Source organism: Sciurus vulgaris (genome assembly GCF_902686455.1).
Source record: "Sciurus vulgaris genome assembly, chromosome: 11".
Lineage (NCBI taxonomy): Eukaryota > Metazoa > Chordata > Mammalia > Rodentia > Sciuridae > Sciurus > Sciurus vulgaris.
Window position 1 is genome coordinate 75,489,579 of NC_136472.1, and position 18,434 is coordinate 75,508,012.

At 53.5% G+C, this 18,434-nt stretch overlaps 2 protein-coding genes and 2 pseudogenes across 7 annotated transcripts in view; 2 read left to right on the plus strand and 2 right to left on the minus strand.

Moving 5' to 3' along the window:
- KCTD21 (potassium channel tetramerization domain containing 21) overlaps positions 1-7,202 on the minus strand; it is a 24,389-nt gene extending 17,187 nt beyond the window's left edge. The window contains exon 1 of one of the 2 annotated variants that reach the window (XM_079105101.1): positions 6,123-7,202. The gene's annotated coding sequence lies outside the window, so the exon portion shown is untranslated. Of the gene's footprint in view, positions 1-2,926; positions 2,991-6,122 lie in introns of those variants that run through there. The other variant, XM_079105100.1, reaches the window with a different exon arrangement.
- Positions 1-18,434, plus strand: part of LOC306640671 (coiled-coil domain-containing protein 43-like) — a 436,234-nt pseudogene that overhangs the window by 258,075 nt on the left and 159,725 nt on the right. The gene's annotated exons all lie outside the window — the stretch shown is intronic.
- The window catches only part of LOC306638567 (actin-related protein 3B-like), a 317,597-nt pseudogene that overhangs the window by 106,926 nt on the left and 192,237 nt on the right, over positions 1-18,434 (minus strand). The gene's annotated exons all lie outside the window — the stretch shown is intronic.
- Positions 2,782-18,434, plus strand: part of USP35 (ubiquitin specific peptidase 35) — a 25,525-nt gene continuing 9,872 nt past the window's right edge. The window contains exons 1-6 of one of the 3 annotated variants that reach the window (XM_079105091.1): positions 2,782-2,849; positions 9,688-10,370; positions 11,327-11,459; positions 13,105-13,234; positions 13,642-13,743; positions 15,360-15,518. In XM_079105091.1, the coding sequence (XP_078961217.1) occupies positions 9,698-10,370; positions 11,327-11,459; positions 13,105-13,234; positions 13,642-13,743; positions 15,360-15,518 (1,197 nt within the window). In that variant the 5' untranslated portion in view covers positions 2,782-2,849; positions 9,688-9,697. Of the gene's footprint in view, positions 2,850-3,163; positions 3,516-9,687; positions 10,371-11,326; positions 11,460-13,104; positions 13,235-13,641; positions 13,744-15,359; positions 15,519-18,434 lie in introns of those variants that run through there. The other 2 variants (XM_079105090.1, XM_079105089.1) reach the window with 2 other exon arrangements.

The following is an 18,434-nucleotide window of genomic DNA, read 5'->3' on the forward strand; positions in this document are numbered from 1 at the left end:
AGCTAAAATGGTCCAGAACTGGAAGAGTTTTAGAATTTGAAGTTGAGTGATCGCTCTAGATGGACCCACCACCACAGAGATCATGCCACCAGACTGCCTGTCTTCCACACCAGACTCAGGTTGGGGAAAGAGGGCTGCATAGGCCTCGTTCTTGCCTCCTCCTGAATCCAGAGTCTGCTACTGCAGATGCAGAAAACTCCTGCCATGGTTCACTCAGGATGTTCACAAAGAGGGTCACTTTTGGGCCTCAGAAATGTTGAGGATTGGCAGAAAGGACCAGAGGGGCTTTGCAGGATAGAGGACAGTACAAGCTCTTTGGCCTGAGCCTTTATGTGTATCAGGCTCCGCTGCTTGGCTTACTAGCTGTGTGGCCCCAGGCCACTTCCTGGGCAGATAATGATCATAATCACTACCATAATAGTAATAATGAGAGCTAACGTTGACTGAGCAGTAACTGCGTGCCATGTACTTTAGTCATGTTGTCTTATAGGTGAAGTAGACATGATTATATCCCTGCTCCGTAGATGGACAATGCCAGGCCCTGTCCTGCCTCTGCAATTTGGCATCTACCATCCCCTCTGCAGGGACTGGGAAGAATTTCCATTTGCCAAACTGGAACTCTTCCTCCTCTTTATCTTCAGAGCATTTTATTCTCACTCCTTACCACAGTCAATTTAAGTAGATGGTTGCCTGGCAGCCTTATTGAGGTTAAGAATGTTACCTCTATCCCCAAAGACAGATGGGTTAGGAGAGAGGGAACATTTCTCCCCGTTTAGTTAGATCCATTTTCACCCACCTCCGACTGTCATCTTCCAATAGAAAGATCTATTCTCTCTTGGTTTCTTAAAACTTAAAACTTATTATGGTGTGGTGACACACATGTGTAATCCCAGCTGCTCAGGAGGCTATGGCAGGAGGTTCACAAGTTTGAGGCTGGCCTGGGCAACTCAGTGAAATCCTGCCTCAAAATGAAAAAGGGGATAGGGATGCAGCCCAGTGGTAAAGAACTTGCCTAGCATGCATGAGGACCTGAGTTCAACCCACAGTCTCTCTCACACACACACACTTTTTAAAAATACACTCTTGAATTTTCAATTTGGAATCTAGGGTATGGGGCAAGGACCAGTTGACCATCTGGAAGTAAATGCAAGGAGAGTTTCCACTGCGTAGGAGAATGGACAGAACATGGTCAAGTAAATTTCAAGGATGTCACTGCTTAGTGAGTAATGTGCTTAGTGAGTAATGTGTCTTCCAATAAACAGAGATTTCTCCACCTTATTTAGTTATCCCTAGGATAAACTCTGGCTTACAGCCCTTGGGCCTATGTAGAGACATTGCCCTTTCCTGCCACCCACTTTTTTATTTGGGGTGGGGGTACTGGTTATTGATGTCAGAAGCATTCGAACACTGAGCCACATCTGCAACCCTATTTTGCATCTTATTTTGAGACAGGGTCTGAGTTGCCTGGTGCCTCACTTTTGCTGACTTTGAACTTGCAATCCTTCTGCCTCAGCCTCCCAAGCTGCTGGGATTACAGGTGAGCACCACTGCGTCTGGCCCCACATTTTTTTTTTTTTTAAGACAGGGTTTCACTAGGTTGCCTATGTTGCTCAGGCTGGCCTCAAAACTCAAGAAACTCCTGCCTCAGCTTGGATTACAGGTATGTGTCACCATGCTCAACTCCAGGCTGTATCTTTTAAGCCCACAGGCTGCTGCACAAAGCAGAAAAAGGTGCTTCCTATACTCAGCTGAAACAGGTACCTTGGAGTGAGCAGCCCATTAGGGCAGGAGAAGGGGAAGCTGGGGTAGAGGTAGGAAGACACCTGTCCTGGCAAGACTGCTGTACTTGCACAGCAAAGCATTCTTTCACTTGGTGCACGGTCCCAACAACCACCATCCCCCATCCTCTTCTAGAATTTTCCTTTGCATTCTTAGCTCATTCTCGGCTTCATCTCGTGATTTTCTTCTGGCACAAGCACCCCACAGGAACCATTCTTTCCCTGTGGCTTTCCTCCTTCTCCTAACAAAGATAATTTTATAAGGAGCTTTCAAATCAGTCTCCTCATTCTATCCTCACAATGCCATGGCTTGGCATTCTGAAGAGTTGAGAGAACTGGTACTGCTGAAGAAACTGTGAAAGGCAGGGCATCAGAACTTTACCACCCACCCCAGGCTAAACCTCTGCCTCTCTGGAGCACAGGAAAAAACCAAAGTCTCTGAAGCAAGGATTCCTGAGTGTGGGGCAAGTCGCTTCCCCTCTGGCCTGTGTTCCTCACTTGTAAACAGATATGATGACGTCTTGTCTTTACAGGGTGTGAGAGTTTAATGAGATCATGTGTGTGACGCACTGAGCTTAAGGGATGGGCTCTTTATTTCTAGTCACAAGGAAAGGAAGGTGCTGTGCAGCCACAGGCCCTCGCTCACATCAACAGCGCTGCGCACCCTGGGCTCTCCAGAGCTGGGAGGGGTCCCTTGTATCTTCGTGTCTCTGCGCGTTTCGCCATGCCCCTCCACCCAGTCCGAACAGCAGGATTGCCTCGATGGCTTTCTCAGCTCACACTCCTCAACCCGTGACTCCCTCCGCTCTGACCTGAGACCCCCCTCTCACCTAGAGACTCCGCCTCTCCTTGCCCCACCTACCAAAGACTCCTCCCACAGTCCCGACCCTCAAGATCCGGGGTTTCCCACCATCACCTTCCACCTAGCTCCTCCCACCAGCCACGCCCCTCTTTATAGTTCGACATCCCCGCCCCCCTCAACCCGAAACGCGCCCCTCCCCCGCAGCCACAGGCGTAGCCATCCCATTTCACAGATGCGAACGGCGAGGCTGGAGTAGGTGACCTTCCATGGTAAGACGGTGCCCCAAGGGACCCGCGTCCCTCACTGTGGGTCTCGAGCCCCCCGCCCTGGCCCGCACCGCACCCACCTCCTGCCCTCGCTCTGCAACCTTCCCTCCGCGGGCGGCCAGCGCAGCTTTGCGAGGGGGCGGAGGGCCGGGGCCCAGCCCAGGGGCGTGGCGTCCCCGGGTCTGCGCGCCGCGCTCGGGACTTGTAGTTCTCTCTGCGCTTCCCAGGGCCCAGCGCGCGGGCCGCGGACTCCACCTCCCAGGAGGGCCTGCGGAGGTCCGCCCAGCTTCCCGCCCCGCCCCTGCCGGCGCACAGGCCAGCTGGTCTTAAAGGGGACGCGGCCCGAGTGGCGGCTCGCGGAGTGGCCCCCGCTCGGCTCCGCCCTGTTTCCCGCACCTCGCCCCTCCCCCCGCTTCGTCCCGCAGCCCCGGGGCCGCGCTGCAGAGTCGGGCTGCCGGGGTCCATACAGGGTTGTGCAGAGCTGGGTGGGAAGATTGGACTTTGCAGTGGCAGCAGCATCCTTGCAGTCTGGGACCTGGCGGAGGGCGACCCCACCCTGGGGGGAGTAGAGGACCCGCCCTGACCTAGCTTGGCCCAGCCTAGTCCTGCCCGGCCTGAGCACCCCGCCCAGGAGCCGGTTCTGAGGTAGGGCCCGCTGAGGTCCGGGAGGTAAGGGGGCTGAATGTGTGTGGGGGAGATGGGGGGGCGCCTGTACCCTGACGTTTCAAAAGCCCCGGACTTGCCTGTAGGGCTCTGCGAGCCTGGGGTTGGGAGGCGGGAGGTCTGAGTGCATCCTGGGCCTCGCTGTGTGACCTTGGGCCAGTAGCTACCCCTCTCTGGGCCTCAGCCTCCTCTTCCATCAGTTGTATATTGAGGTGGTCTAGCTCTTCAGGGCTGAGAGTAGTCTCGCACAGTACCATAAGCTCTCCAGCCTTTCGTGGGGGCTCCAGCCTGGACTAGACAGGGGTGCATTGATATAATCGGAGAGAGGGGGCTGAGCTGGGGCACAAACTGGCTGGGGGTGGGCAGAGGCCACCACTACTTGGCATAGACTTCTGCTATTCTCAACATCCTGGACCTGGGGTACTTCATCTATAAAGGCCCTTGCGTATTGGAGACCTGATGTGGCAGCTTGGTGTCCTCCCTTCCAGAAAGCCTGGAATGGGGGTGGGGGTGCGGCAGCCAGAGGTTTGCGAGGGGTGGCCTCCACAGGAATGGGTGAGTGGTGTGTTCCTGAGCAGGGAACAGCTGCTCCAGCCCCCTTCTCTCTCATTCCCCTTCAATAAAAGAGCACTTGCTTTTTGCCAGTAAATCCCTTTTTCCCCCTTTTCTTTCCAGGAGGCAGTTTGTTGGGCCAGACAAGGGCTCCCACAGTAGGGTGAAGGGCTCCTTCCCAGGGCTGCCTTGACTAGGAGTTCAGTTATAAAATACCTAGAGAGACGCTGCTGCCCTGATGCCTGGAGGGACAGAGAGGGAGGGCACTTCCCGGTGGGAGGGAAGTGGTGTCCCTCCCCTCCAGATCTGACACCCGGGAGCGACCAAAGAGGGAGGAGGCTGGTTGTGAGGGTCTAGAGGAGACGAAATGAGCTCTTCCACTGTAGGTGCTGAGCAGGGGCGGGCTCGGGAGGCATGAGCAAGATCTCTTACCCCTCTCCCCCTGCCGCGGAGGTTCTGTGCGCCTTTGACCTGAGGGCTAACCAGGAATAGGTTTTTTGTTTTGTTTTCTTTTCCCTTGTCTTCCGACTTGGTTGGAGTGTTTCTACAATGGCTAAAGCCTCTCTCAGCCCGCTCCAGTGACCTCCATAGGGGCTTTCTTGGCTGATATTTAAGATTCTCAGGGTTAAGGACATGCAAGTCCAAGCCTGGTCAGAGGAGGGGGCAGCTAAGGGGACCCAGGGTTAGGCCTGACTCTGGAAGGTACTTTTCTGGTTGTGTTCTTGGATTTACCTCATCTCATTGTCACATATCTCTCATCAGCCACTTGGGACACCTTCACAGACACCTCTGAGCTTGGTCCTATCCTGGGCACTGCACAGAGAGGGGGAGTAGACATACTTCCTACCAATGGAAGCACAGACATGGAATCCAGTTGTACTGCAGAAGGATAAAAGAAGCTCAGGGGCCTTGGAGGCCTGAGCTCAGAGCCTCGAATCATGGAAGGATAAGCAAAGGCCTCTGAGAGGAGGGGCGTGTGAGCTGGGCATTGCAGGATGAGCCACAATGAGCCAGGAGAGAAGAGGGAGAAGCCCTTTTCCAGCAGAGAGGACATCAAGAAAAGCCCACTACCCGTTTCCCGAGTGGCTTCTGAACAGGGTGGAGTTCGGCCCATCCCTGTCCCATGGTATTTCAGATGGGGCTGAATGTCAGGCTCAGGAGTTTGGACCGTGTCTCGAAGGGGATGGCAGGGTGGAGCTCCTGGTATCATGAGGTTAGTCTGTGGGTTTTGGAAACTGTGGAGAGTGGTGAAGGCTACCCTGGGTCCAGGGTGTGGAGTTGTAGAGGTGCGCTCCCGCACGCGCGCGCACACACACACACACACACACACACACACTAACTGGGTATTTTGTGGGTGATGGAGATGGCACATAGTGGAAACACCAAGGGTCATCCGAGAAAGACTGATAAAGGGATTTGGGCCTTGGGAAGGGATTGTGGGTTTCCTGTGTGCCAACAGTGAGCCCTGGGGAGTTCTGGGTGTTTCTGGGACTCCCAGGCTGTGGTGCCAGCAGGGTGAGGGTGGAACAGGCATGCTCACTGGGAAAGGCTAAGGGGTGGCCAAGTAGTCATATCTGTTTTGGAGTCTGGAGGCTCAGAAAGATGAGAAAGCACTTACCTCCATGGCTGTGGCCACCAAAGGGGTAGTGTCTGAACTAGAGTCAAAGCCTGTGCTCTGTTCTCTTCCAGACACAAGCCTCCATTGGAGGGCGGATTGAGGGAGGGAATGAGATAATGGGTTAGGAGACTACTGCACTAGTCCAGGCAAGGAGGAAAGAGGAGCTGACCTTGGGTGGGGCTGGAGCTCAGGGGAGAGACGGTGGAAACACTAAGTTGACAGGGAGGGCTAATGCAGGAAATTCCTTGTAGAATCAGCTAGATCAGCAATGTGTGTCTCCTCTACACCATGTCTGTTTCTCCCCTCACTGCCAGATCGTCCAATAATAGACTCACCACTGGTCTGGCCCTCATCTTTTATAGACCTTGTCCCAGCCCAGTGGCAGGCCCAGAACAGCCCCCATTTTCCAAGTGAGAAAGCTGAGGAGCTAGGCAGGAACTCACCCAAGGTTACCTGGTGATTCCAAATGAGAGAACCTGGTCTCATGCTTTCAGTGTAGGCTCTTCCGACGGAGGAGGGCTGCTGCTTGCTGCTGCTTTGGCGTGGGGCAGCTCTCTCTGGGGCCTGAGCCAGTGTGGACAGGCCATCCCTTCCTCCAGGGCCTAGCGGGGTAATCCAGCCCTGTGAGGAATGCTGGTGGCCTGCTCCTTCCTCCCTGAGGGAGAGAGTACAGGGCCTAATGCTGCCCTGGCAAGGTCACATGCCTCTCCTTCTCTGAGCCTCCGCTTCCCTTTCCTGCTGGGGTAGCAGACTTGATTCTGCTTCCCTGCCCTGGCCTTTGGTGGGGTCAGGTGAGGTCAAAGCCTTTAAAACCCTTTCGTGTGAATGCATCTGAGATGTTATTGAGTGGGTTTGTTGGTGACTATGGTGACCGCTGATCTGACTGCTGGCGTAGAAGTGGGGGCAGGTAAACAGGGCTTGCGTGGTGTGGCCAGGCCACAGACTGAGCTGGGCTGCGAGGCTGGCCCTGAGATTGGAATCCTCATGGAACAGCACCGCTGCCTGGGCTCCCAGCAGCCAGGTACAACCCACCTTCTGTGGTAGGTATTAGAATGATATGCAATCGCTGGTGTTGGTCACTCAGCTTCATGCAGTTTAACCGAATAAATAGCACATCACCATTTTACAAAAGAGAAAAGAAGCCCACAGCTGTACCTTACTCATGGTGACAACAACGAGTTTGGCCTAGAATGCAGGACGCCATTTCTACTCCGATACTCTGTTCTTCCAGAGATTTCCCTGGTCCTAGAACTCCATTTCTGCCTGCTCCCATGCCCTCATCCTCCACTTGTGTGCCAGCATCTCACTGATGAGGGCGTCTCCTTAGCTGCCTGAGAGTCAGCACCCGGGGTGGTACCCTGGGTTGAAAACTTGTTAAGTCCACTAGCCTACAGGGCAAGCGGAGGCCATCGCAGGGGTCTGGGAGTGTGGACTGTTGTGTGAGGTGGGCCACAGGAGCTGCCTCGTCACAGGCACTGCCTAAGAAAGAGGGCTGAAGGGAAATCTTTTTTTTTTTTTTTGGCAGTCCTGAGGATTGAGCCCAGGGCCTCACACGTGCTGGGCTGGGCAAGTGCTCCACCATGGAGCTGAACCCCCAGGCCAGGAGAGCACTTTTAAAAGATGCTTTAAAGTCCTTTTGAGACCATGCCTTGTACTGGCTCTCTTTACAAATGTGTCTGTCCACCACCAGACTGGAAGCTCCTTAAGGACTGGGACTTTGCTTCCTAAGGCAATACGAAGTGACATTTTCTGAGAACTTCCTTACGCCCAGCACCATGCTAAGGACTTTGTCCTCGCAGCCCTGCAAGGTAGAAATAAGTTGGAGTAGCATAAGTAACCTTCATGGTAGCCAGAATGCATCCCAGATGAGCCTCACTGGAAGAGGGGAAAGGCTGAGTCTAGCTTGCCATTTGCCCTGCCCCTACTTCAGGAGACCTGGGGTGGACCCTGGGCATCTGAATTTTTTTCCCCCATAAGATGAAGTTTTTGTTTTTTAAAAAAATGAAAACAAGCTATAAAAAGATGCATTTTGTATGCTAACAAAATGTAAAAATAAAATCCAAGTAACATTTGAAAGGATAGGTAAGCAATAGATTTAAAAAATAGAGGGCCTGGGTATCTCAGTGGTCAAGCACTTGCCTAGCATACACGAAGCCCTGAGTTGGAACCCCAGCACTGTCAAGCATATAAAAGCCTACAGTGAGAGGCTAAGGGCCTCTGAATCTTTAACACGTGTCCAGGTGATGCTGAAGCAGTCAGATCAACATTTGGGAATCACTGAGCTGTACCACAGCTACACCCTCTAACCACAGGAAACTCTTAAGAGGCACTCACTTTTGGCATGGGAGACACCATCCACCTAGAAGTAATCTCTGATCCTTGTCCCAGGGAGTTCATGGCCTGGCGAGAGACACTCAGAACAAATGGGCTTCTTGCACAATAAAATGCAGTAGTGGAACTTTGGTCACAGTTGAACAGAGAAGGGAGCAGAGCATGTTCATGGAGTCTGGTACATGGTTGGGGTCCCAGACTAGCTCAGCTTCTGAATAAAGTTTTCTGGCCCATTATCCAGGTTATATCTGACTTGTCTTCACACCAGCTGCAGGTACGAAGCTATGGGAGTTTTTACCAAGCCAATAAGTTTAGTTAACACCTATTATACTCTGAGCCTTGCATCAGGTCCTGCCTAAAGTGGGATTTCACAAAGAAGCTGAGAGTTGGGTACAAAGAGAACACATTGTACCCTAGAAACCAGCATGAGAACCAGGGGCCAAAATGGATGAGCATGGGGCAAAGGCTTTCAGGGAAGGGCAGAAGGAAGGCTCTGTGGCTCAGAGGAGTAAGGTCAAGGTAACTCGCTTTGTCCTCTGCATTTGCTTTCCCAACAAATGCCTACTATGTGCCAGGCATTGCTGGGTGCTGGGGATGTGGGGAACAAAAGTTGACCTCAGGAACCATATAGTGGGGGAGGCTGACCTCCATCAAGTAATCCTGAATGCTATAAAGAGGGATGAGATGTTCTAATTTTTTAACTAGAGGGTCTGACTCAGGCAGGGAGGTCAGGCAAATTTTCCTTGATGAAATAAGTTTCAGCTGAGGTCTCCAGACAAGGAGCAGGAAGAGCATGCACAAAGGCCCAATGGCAGAGGGAACATGATGAGCCAAGAGCCAGGGGCCCAGTGTAAGTTAGGACTGGAGAAGCAGGCAGGACTCTAGGTGTGCAGGACTGTGGAGCCTGGCCCAGTAGGAGAGCTGAGCACAGAGAGGAGATGTTGGGCCTCCTGGGAGTGATGGGGACCCATGCTGCCCCAGCACTAAGTGATTACAGCTGTAGTGGAAGAACAGGCTACAGGTGGCCATAGGGATGGAGGCTCAGGATTGGCTCATGGCTAGCACCTCAAGATGGTCTCCCTTAGGACAGGTGTTTCAGATAGACTTTTAGGCCCATGTGGTGGTGGGGCTTGGAGACAGGATGTGCCAGGCAAAAGGCACAGCACAAAGAAGTGGGGACTTGCAAAGGTGTACCTAATTTGAGTGAGGGCAGAATAAATTGTGCAGGTAGCCAGGACTGGCTCCCACTGGTGGTGAGTCTTCCCTGGAGGCGTGTTCTTCTCTCCCCTAGAAGATGTGACTTGGCCAGGACTCCACAGCAGTTTCTAGATCCAATATCTAACCTGCCCCAGGAATGACTGAGGTCTCCAGGGAAGCTTGGGGAGAGGAGGTGGGCAGAGGTTTGTGTCGCCTTTGTGCGACTGCAGGTGCTCAGCAGCGAGAGCCCCGACTCCCTGGGGTTGACTGTGTGCCAGGTATTGAGCTTTACTTTGTCAGGACTCCTTCCGGGGAGGTAGGTATCATTACCCCATCTCACAGATGAGGCAGTTGAGGCCCAGGAAGTTTGAGTCGCTCGCCCAGAATCTCAGCACTGGAGGGAACACCAGGAACTGGACCGTGGCTCTTGAGCCCCATGATTGTCGGGCAGGGTATGACTCCGCTTCCTGTCCCCTGCAGCTAGGCCGTCATGGACAAGATCCTGGAGGCGGTAGTGACCTCGTCGTACCCTGCAAGCGTGAAGCAAGGGCTGGTGCGGCGCGTGCTGGAGGCGGCGCGGCAGCCGCTGGAGCGGGATCAGTGCCTGGCGCTGCTGGCCCTGGGCGCGCGCCTCTATGTGGGAGGCGCCGACGAGCTGCCGCGCCGCGTGGGCTGTCAGCTGCTGCACGTGGCCGGCCGCCACCACCCCGAGGTCTTCGCGGAGTTCTTCAGCGCGCGACGCGTGCTGCGCCTGTTGCAGGGTGGCGCGGGTCCCCCGGGTGCCCGCGCGCTCGCCTGCGTGCAGCTGGGCCTGCAGCTGCTGCCCGAGGGGCCCGCGGCTGAAGAGGTGTTCGCGCTGCTGCGGCGCGAGGTGCTGCGCACGGTGTGTGAGCGCCCGGGGCCGGCCGCCTGCGCGCAAGTGGCCCGGCTGCTGGCGCGGCACCCGCGCTGCGTACCCGATGGCCCGCACCGCCTGCTCTTCTGCCAGCAGTTGGTGCGCTGCCTCGGCCGCTTCCGCTGCCCCGCGGAGGGCGAGGAGGGGGCGGTGGAGTTCCTGGAGCAGGCCCAGCAGGTGAGCGGGCTCCTAGCACAGCTGTGGCGCGCGCAGCCCGCCGCCATCCTGCCCTGCCTCAAGGAGCTGTTTGCAGTTATCTCCTGCACAGGTGCGTGTGCAGCGGGCGAGGGCCTGCTTGGGTCCCGGGGCAGTGGCTGTGTGTGTGGATTCCCCACATGTTAGGGGGCACAGTAGTGCGGCATGTGTGTGCAAGGGGTGGGTGCAGCGGTGGGGGACTGCGAGGTTACCTCATTTAGTTAGTGGTCCTATCCTGAGCACCCACTGTGGATCCTCTGCTGTCGTGGGTGCTGGAAATCCTGGGAATAGCGGGCTGCCTGGTACAGAAAGAGCAATGAGCAGGAGTGGGAAGAATGGGCAGAGCGAGCCAAGAGAATGGTGGGTGATGGAGGCCTTTGGGTCAGGTGGGCTGCATGGAAGTTAGGCTCGTGAACTAGGTCTTGAGAGACTGGCAGCAAGGACGATGTTCTTAATGTTCTCTCAGCAGGCAGGGGTTAGTGTTAACTCAAGTGTAGAATCTTGACCCTCCATTGGCAGCTGTGGAACTGAATGACAAAGATCTGTGCCTTCCCCCATCATAGGGCTAGACCTGGGAAAGGGAGGGAGTATTCCTGGCAGGAAATAGAATCAAAACCCTGTGTACAGGCAGCACCTGGGCAATGAATTTGAATAACGAAATGTCCTTCTCACCTCTAGGCCTCTGTCTACATGCCTTTCTTCCCAAGTGCACCCACCCCTCCTACCTTTTCTGGCTAGTTCTAGTGTAATCCCTTTTAAAGGACTTGCCCCTGCACCACAGTTGGAGGTTAGTGCTTTGTGCAGGTGCCCTGTACAGGACTGGGCCCAGAGCAATGCTGGCACAGGTGGCGAGTGGATGAGTGAGCAGGGAATCGGAGGCTGTGATGCTGTGGGGGGAGAGAAGAGGGCTCTGCTGTGCTCTTTGCAGAGGCCCAGCCTGTAGTTCTGTGGCAGCAAGAAGGCATGGAATGGTGGGGAAGGGAAGAGGGCTGGTGGCCTGGCTAAGCTCAGTCTATCTTCCTGTTCCAGAGGAGGAGCCACCATCTAGCGCCCTGGCCAGCGTGGTCCAGCACCTCCCATTGGAGCTCATGGATGGCGTAGTTCGGAACCTCAGCAATGACGACAGTGTGACGGACTCCCAGATGTTGACTGCTATCAGCAGGTGGGAAGCTGAGGGCTGGGCAGTGGGCAGGGCTGGCCCCCCCTTCCTCCCAGAAGCCCCTTCTGCTGGGTGGGGTTCTGTTCTAGGTTGAGGGTTGGAGGCCAGGCCCTCGTACTTATTTAGTCATTCAGCCATTCTCTTAGCCCTGCTCTGTGCTTGCGCCTGGGCTAGATGAGAGGGACACAGAACCCTGCTATAATGATGCTGCCAGGCGAGGTACCAGCTATGTGACCCTAGAAGTGCTAATGAACTGTTTCCTCCTCTGTGAAAGTGGAGGTTCGTGGTGGTATGAGGAGTTGCCAGACTTTCAGACTTCCTCAGGGCTGTATAAGAAGGTGACAGTAGCTGGGCAGGGTGATGCATACCTGTAATTCCAGCTATTGACGAGGCTGAGGCAGGAGGATTGTAAGTTTGAGGCCAGACTCGGCAATTTAGTGAGACTGTACCAAAATAAAAAATAGGTTGGAGATGTAGCTCAGTGGTTAAGTGCCTAGTACTGTAGCCCCCCAAAACAACAGAGTACTTTATGACATGCTCTCCAAGTTTGGCAAATACCATCAACAGTCTGGGTCCTTTCAGTTTATAGAGCTCTTGTGCATCCCTTTTCCCTTATTTGAATGTTGTCATATCTGTGATCTGTCCTAACCTGCCTGTCTGGGAACCCCAGAGTATGCCGCTGACACCCCACTCCACCCCCTGCAGGCCTTTGCCTGTGCAGACCCCAGGCACCTCGCTTGCCTCTTCCTGCCATTCTTGTGCAGGCCCACCATCTCTGCAGGGCCTTCCTGGATTCCTTGTCATCAGTGGGTAGGAGCCTGGGCACTAGAGCTAAATTGCCTGGGATACAATCCTGCCTCAACCACTTCTTGCTGGTGACTTTGCATAAGTAATTCAACCTTTCTATTTCAGTTTCCTCAACTATAAAGTAGTGTATAATTGAGCCCGTTATATAGAGTTTTTAGGATTAAATTGGATGAAATGACAAACGTGTATAGGGCCTAGAACAGTGCTGTGGAAGCTATTATAATCAGCGTTACTTTCTTTGTTCTTCATAGCACAGTCTGAGTCTAAAATAACAAACCTAGTGGTGTTTTCCCGAGTGCCTTCTGCATCAGCGTTGTGCCTAATCCAGTGCTTGGCACTGTGAGGATCAGATGAGTTGTTCCATATGAAGCAGGTAGAGCCTTGCCCAATGCAGGCTGGCGCTACTTGATTTTGGCTTTTGTTCCCTCCCTCACAGAATTGTCGTATTGACTGAAAGAGAGATCTTCCTCATTTAATAGAGGAAGAAACTGAGGCCCAGAGAAAGGAAGTGTCTTGCTTGGGTCACATGGTGAGGGCCTGTTAGAGCCAGAGCTTTCAGCCCCAGAGGTGGCTGGAGGTCCCATTTCCCTGCTGCAGCCCAGCCTGGAGGGGTGAGGTTTGGGGTGCCAAGAGGCTCCCTTCCTGGTGGGTGGAGCCTCAGTCTGTAAGGTGTCTGTGCTCATTTGCATTTTCTAGGAATTGTCTCTTATCTCACAGACCCCACAGCTGCCCTGTGCAGGTGTGAGTCCCTGGGAACTGAAGATGTGGCTAGTCTCTGGGCTGCCCTCACCCGGGCACTTGGGCCTCACTCGTCCCTGTGTTATTGTCACTTCCTTGCCAGGATGATTGACTGGGTGTCCTGGCCCCTGGGGAAGAACATTGACAAGTGGATCATTGCCCTGCTGAAGGGCTTGGCCGCTGTGAAGAAGTTCAGCATCTTGATTGAGGTTTCGCTTGCCAAAATCGAGAAGGTTGGTGGTCCCTGTCCTGGCCCAGGCCTGTGGTCTTTCCCACGGGTCCCTTGCTGAGGCAGTGCAGATCTGGGAAGCAGAATACTGGGGTTCCTACCCAAGCCCACTGTGTGATCTGGGCCAGTTCACTGCCTCTCTGGGCCTCTGGTTCCCCCCATCCATTCGTTCCTCTGATCACCCGTTGGAGTAAGGATGTCTTTGTCTGTCTGTCCACCAGATAGCTAACTTTCTTGCTGCCTGTTTTGCTGTTTGTCAGCTCATCTGGGTCTGTGAGCACCTCCGTGTTCTTGCTCGAATATGGACCAGCTGCTTCAACTCCTGCCATGTCTCAGTTCCCTCTCTGTCCTGTGGTTGCCCTTGGCCTTGGGTAGCCCAGGTTGGAGGACTGATCAGGCACTTTCTTCTAGGTCTTCTCCAAGTTGCTGTACCCCATTGTCCGGGGAGCTGCCTTGTCCGTCCTCAAGTACATGCTCCTGACTTTCCAGCATTCCCATGAGGCCTTCCACCTGGTAAGAGGCCCTGCCTGCTTCCCCCAGGCTGGGTGGCCCTGCGTTCCCCTCTGGCCTGGGAGGCAGATGTGTTTCGCTGTTGGGGAGGAGCGGTGGAGCCTGACGCCCAAGACCTGGAAGGTCCGGGGGTTAGTGCCTGGGAGTGCTGGAAACCTCACTGTACAGGCAGGGTGCCGAGGCCACAGAATTTGCCTGTCTTCCCCCTCTGTCACATGGTAGAGTGACAGAGCCTAGACTGATGACAGCTAGTAGTCCTTGGGCCAGCCATCTGCCAGGCACAGTGCTGAGGTCAGTACTGTGTTCATTCAACCAATTCCTAGACAGAGGTTCTGTCAGTCATTTTTCAGATGAAGAAAGGGAAGTTCAGGGTAGTTAAGTCACTTGTCCTGGCCACACAGCTGATGACAGAACAGGGAAGGTTCAAGCCAAGTTGGTCTGACTCCCAACCCACTGTCCTTCCTATACACCGTTGTCCCCCAGCATGCAGGTGGCCTGGCCTCTAGCTTGGACCCTGTTGTCCTCCTGGTCCTCTCTTGGCAGGGCTGCTGCCTCACTCTGCCTGCTTTCCCCTAGGACCTGCATGTGGGGCCCCAGATTCTGATGGCCTTGGTCAGGGAAGGGACACTTCACACTGCCCAGTTTGCTACAGTGAGATAAGCCAAGTTTTGGGGACTTGGGGTTGAGCCCTAGTCTGCCATTTACCCAATGTGGTGACCTTGGACTGGACACTTAAGCTCTCAGAGCCTAGAATGGGGAAACTCTAGGACTGTGGGAGGGAGGGGATTGGATAAGGCGATCTTTGACTGGAGCCTGTCACATGGTTAGGGTTAGCCATCCTTCTTGGCTCCCTCATTCCTGTGGCTCAACTTTGTCCTGACTTTATTTCAAACCCAAGGAGTTTGAAAATTGAAATCCCATAGGACAGGGGATAGAATGGGCTTTGAACTTAGACCTGGCTTAGACACCAGCTTCCATAACCCACAGTGAAATGCTGGCAAATTGTGTAACCTCTCTGGGGCTGTGGGTGCAGCTCAGTGGTAGAGCACTTGCCTGGAATGTGTGAGGCCCTGGCTTCAATGCATAGCACTGCAAAAAAGTTTTTATTATATAACCTCTAATTTCAGTTTCTGCATCTATAGGATGCGGGTGACTGTTGCCATGTAAAGTCATTGTGCAGATGAAGTGCTTGACACTTAGATGTTTGTTGGAGGAATGAGGGTGTTGATCCCTAGAGGCTGTGAACATGCCATCAGGGGCCACCCAGATGACTGTTGTGGCCCCAGCATTGCTTCCAGGCAGAGTAGCCCTGGTCACTCAGGCCTTCAGGATCTTAGGGCAGGTCATTTGGCTGAGGCAAAACAGCTGGGGCTTGTGTTCAGGCCGCCCTTCCACTGTGAGGAGGGTGTTTATCCTATTTCACAGATGAAGAAATGAGGCAGGAAGTCTTGGGGCATGTTTCATAAAAGGAATCGCTTGTCCACAGAGCTCAGCCCCATCTGAATGAAGGGGACAGTGGTCACATACCTTGAAGAGCTCTGGGTGCTTTCAGCCGTGACCACAGTCCCCCTTCTCAGAGGGTGAACGGGGCTTGACCAGACCCCCCTCTGCTCTCACAGCTTCTCCCTCACATCCCCCCTATGGTGACCTCTTTGGTCAAGGAGGACTCGAACTCAGGGACCAGCTGCCTGGAGCAGCTGGCAGAGCTGGTCCACTGCATGGTGTTCCGGTTCCCAGGATTCCCAGATCTGTACGAGCCTGTCATGGAGGCCATCAAGGTGAGTCAGTCTTCCACTTGCCCCTCAGCCTGCTCTAGCCAGGTGCTAGCTTGGGTCTTCCTCAAGGCTATATCATGGCTTGGTGGTGGCCTCCCATTTTGTTCCTGGCTGTCTCCTGTCACATGCCCAGGGCCAGCCTGTGCTTAAGGCATACTGAACTGTCTCTTAGATGGGTCATCCTGTCATGGCCGCCCTGAGCTCTTGCTTTTATTCTTCTGTGAACCCTTTCCCCATCTGCTTCATGGCTCCCACTTGTCCTTCATGCCTCTGCACAAGTGTCCCCTCCCTCCGGAAGCCTTCCCTGTAACTCTACCACCCTGCTACCAGGTCTGGGCTCTCATGGCGCTGGTGCATACTGTCACACATTGTTCCTGTGTGTCTGTCCACCACCAGAGTGAGCATTCCAGAGCAGGGTTTATAGTCGTTCATGGTGCTGCTGGTCTGCTCTTTGCCACACCAAGACAGAACACAAGCGCGAAGCAAATGGCCTCCTTTAGCGAGGAGCTCGCAGCCCAGGGCAGGTGTGTAAAGAAGACTGATCTAAGCAGCTTAGGATATCTACAGGGGTGGCATCAAAGAGGGAGAGATCCTCTCCACTCAGAGGAGGCTATGCAAAGGAAGGGTTCTCAGCTGGCTTGGTGGGTCTCTAGGGTCTGACAGTCACTAGCACCTGTAGGCAGTGTTGCGTCTTACAGTGTTTTCCCACATAATTTTGTCTGAAGTTCACAAGAAACCTGTGAAGCAGATGATACCTCCTAGATGAGGATAATGAGGCTTGCAGAGGTTTGGGGATCTGTCGAGTCTCGGGTAGAGACGGCCGGGGCCGGGGATTGCCGAGGCCTTACTCATGGTCTGACACAGAAGGCAGGCCCAGGTGTGGGGGAGGATGTCTAAGTTGGTGGCCCTTTGCTCTGCCCTTCACTACTATAGCACTGAGTCCAGATGCCTGGAAAGTGTCCATCACAGAACATCTAGAGATGCTTGTCAAAATATAACTAATATCTCTTTAATTAAATAGCTGAGTTGCAAAAAAGGTCAGGGGTGATCCCCAGGGGCCAAAAAGGAGTAGCAGACTGAACTCTACAGTGGTGAGGAATGGTGCTCTTTTGCCTTGGGGTGGGGCAGGAGAGTAGAGAGCAGGTGAGATGGCCAACCTCGGCCATGAAGGGGCTTGAGATGGTGGGGACCAGAGATGAGGCTTAGGGTCTATCCCCAGTAGGGAGTTGGCACTGTGCAGCCCACTGAAAGCCAAGAGGGGCTTTAGTGTTAATAAAAATCCAGAAAAAATATACATGTGGTCCAAAATAAACATCGGGGAAACTTCTGACTTGGTCTGGGCTCTGGACTGGGGAAAAAACAGTTTTTATAACCAGCAGCCTGCTTTCATGTGGGTTTAGGGGTTCAAATTCAGGTCATTTGGGGGGTTGTAGGGTGCCAACCTCAGATATTGGCATTAAAGTATTCAAAAACATAATATCCATGGGTTGCTTAGTAGACACCAACATATCAAGTCATAAAGTCTTTTGAAAATGAGCTTATAATCCAAAAATCACAAAACGGGGGCAGTCCACCAGGCCTGAGAGTAAATCACAATAAACTAAACCTTCTGAAAACTTCTTGGATTTTTGGTTTTTGAAACTTAACACAGGAGAGTGTTCTGGTAGCCAGAGTGAACAGCTGTGGAGGGGCTGCCTCCACAGGGCACAGCTCCCTGTGCTGGGGGCTGGTAAGCAGAGGAGACGGGACATCTGCTTTCTGGGGATGTGCTGAACTTAGGGGACTGTCGGCACCTGTTTTCTGCCAGACTGAGATTCTGGTGAGCAGGGGCCGTGCTGGTTTTTTTTTTTTTTTTTTTTTGTCGGGGGGTGGTGGTTACTGAGCCACATCCCCAGCTCTTTTTGTATTTTATTTAGAGACAGGGTCTCACTGAGTGCTTAGTGCCTCACTTTTGCTGAGGCTGGCTTTGAACTTGCAATCCTCTGGAGCTGCTGGGATTACAGGTATGTGCCCCTGCACCTGGTGGCCATGCTGTTTTGATCTTTGTCTTCTGTGCCCAGGGACTAGGAGTGAATGAGTGGAGTATCATTACAGTGTGACTGTAGTGTCACATCTGTAATTCCAGTGACTTGGGAGGCTGAGGCAGGAGGATCTCAAGTTTGAGTCCAGCCTGGGCAACTTAGTGAGACCCTGTCATCTCAAAAAAAAAAAAAAAGTTCAGTTCAGCAGTAGAGCACCTTTGGCTTCTTCAGTCCCCGAGGACCGCTGTGGCTGTCAAGTAAGGGTGAACAGAGGGAAGAGAGAGCGGAGCTGCCTGGGGCATGAAGGAAACCTGAGATGAGTGAGACCCAGGTTCTGCAGGCTGGGGCTGATGGTCTGGTCCGGGGGTCAAGGTGAATCTGCAGATACCTGCTCTAGTAGGTGCAGGGAGTTAGGCTTCTGAAACGGGTGCAGATAGTGTAGGGATCCGCTGGAGAAGTTTTCTGGAAAGCCTCGTGGGAAGAGGGCATTGGAGTTAGACCTGGACCAGTGGAGACTGGCAGGAGGACACTCTCGGTGAGTTGGAGGGAAAGGCCTATTTGGCGGTAATGTGTGTGGGTGGTGGTGGTGGTGGTGAAAGTCACAAAGGTAGGCAGAGCCAGAGCTTGGGAACGGGCTGTCACTGCTTAATCCAGTGGGTCTGGACTTTTCAAACCTTCCAGCAAGGCACTGCTGTCAGAGGAGGGGACTTACGGGAGCAGTCCGACATGACCTCTTTCTCTACAGTCTTAAAGGCCTATGAAGTATATACTTATACTTCACAATGACAGACACTTGTTTCAATGTAAACACACTTTTCTTCCTTGAATATTAGTGGATAGCACCAGAAAGCTGTGCTGCATTTGTCCTGTGGCTTTGAAACCCCTTGGTGCAAGGCAG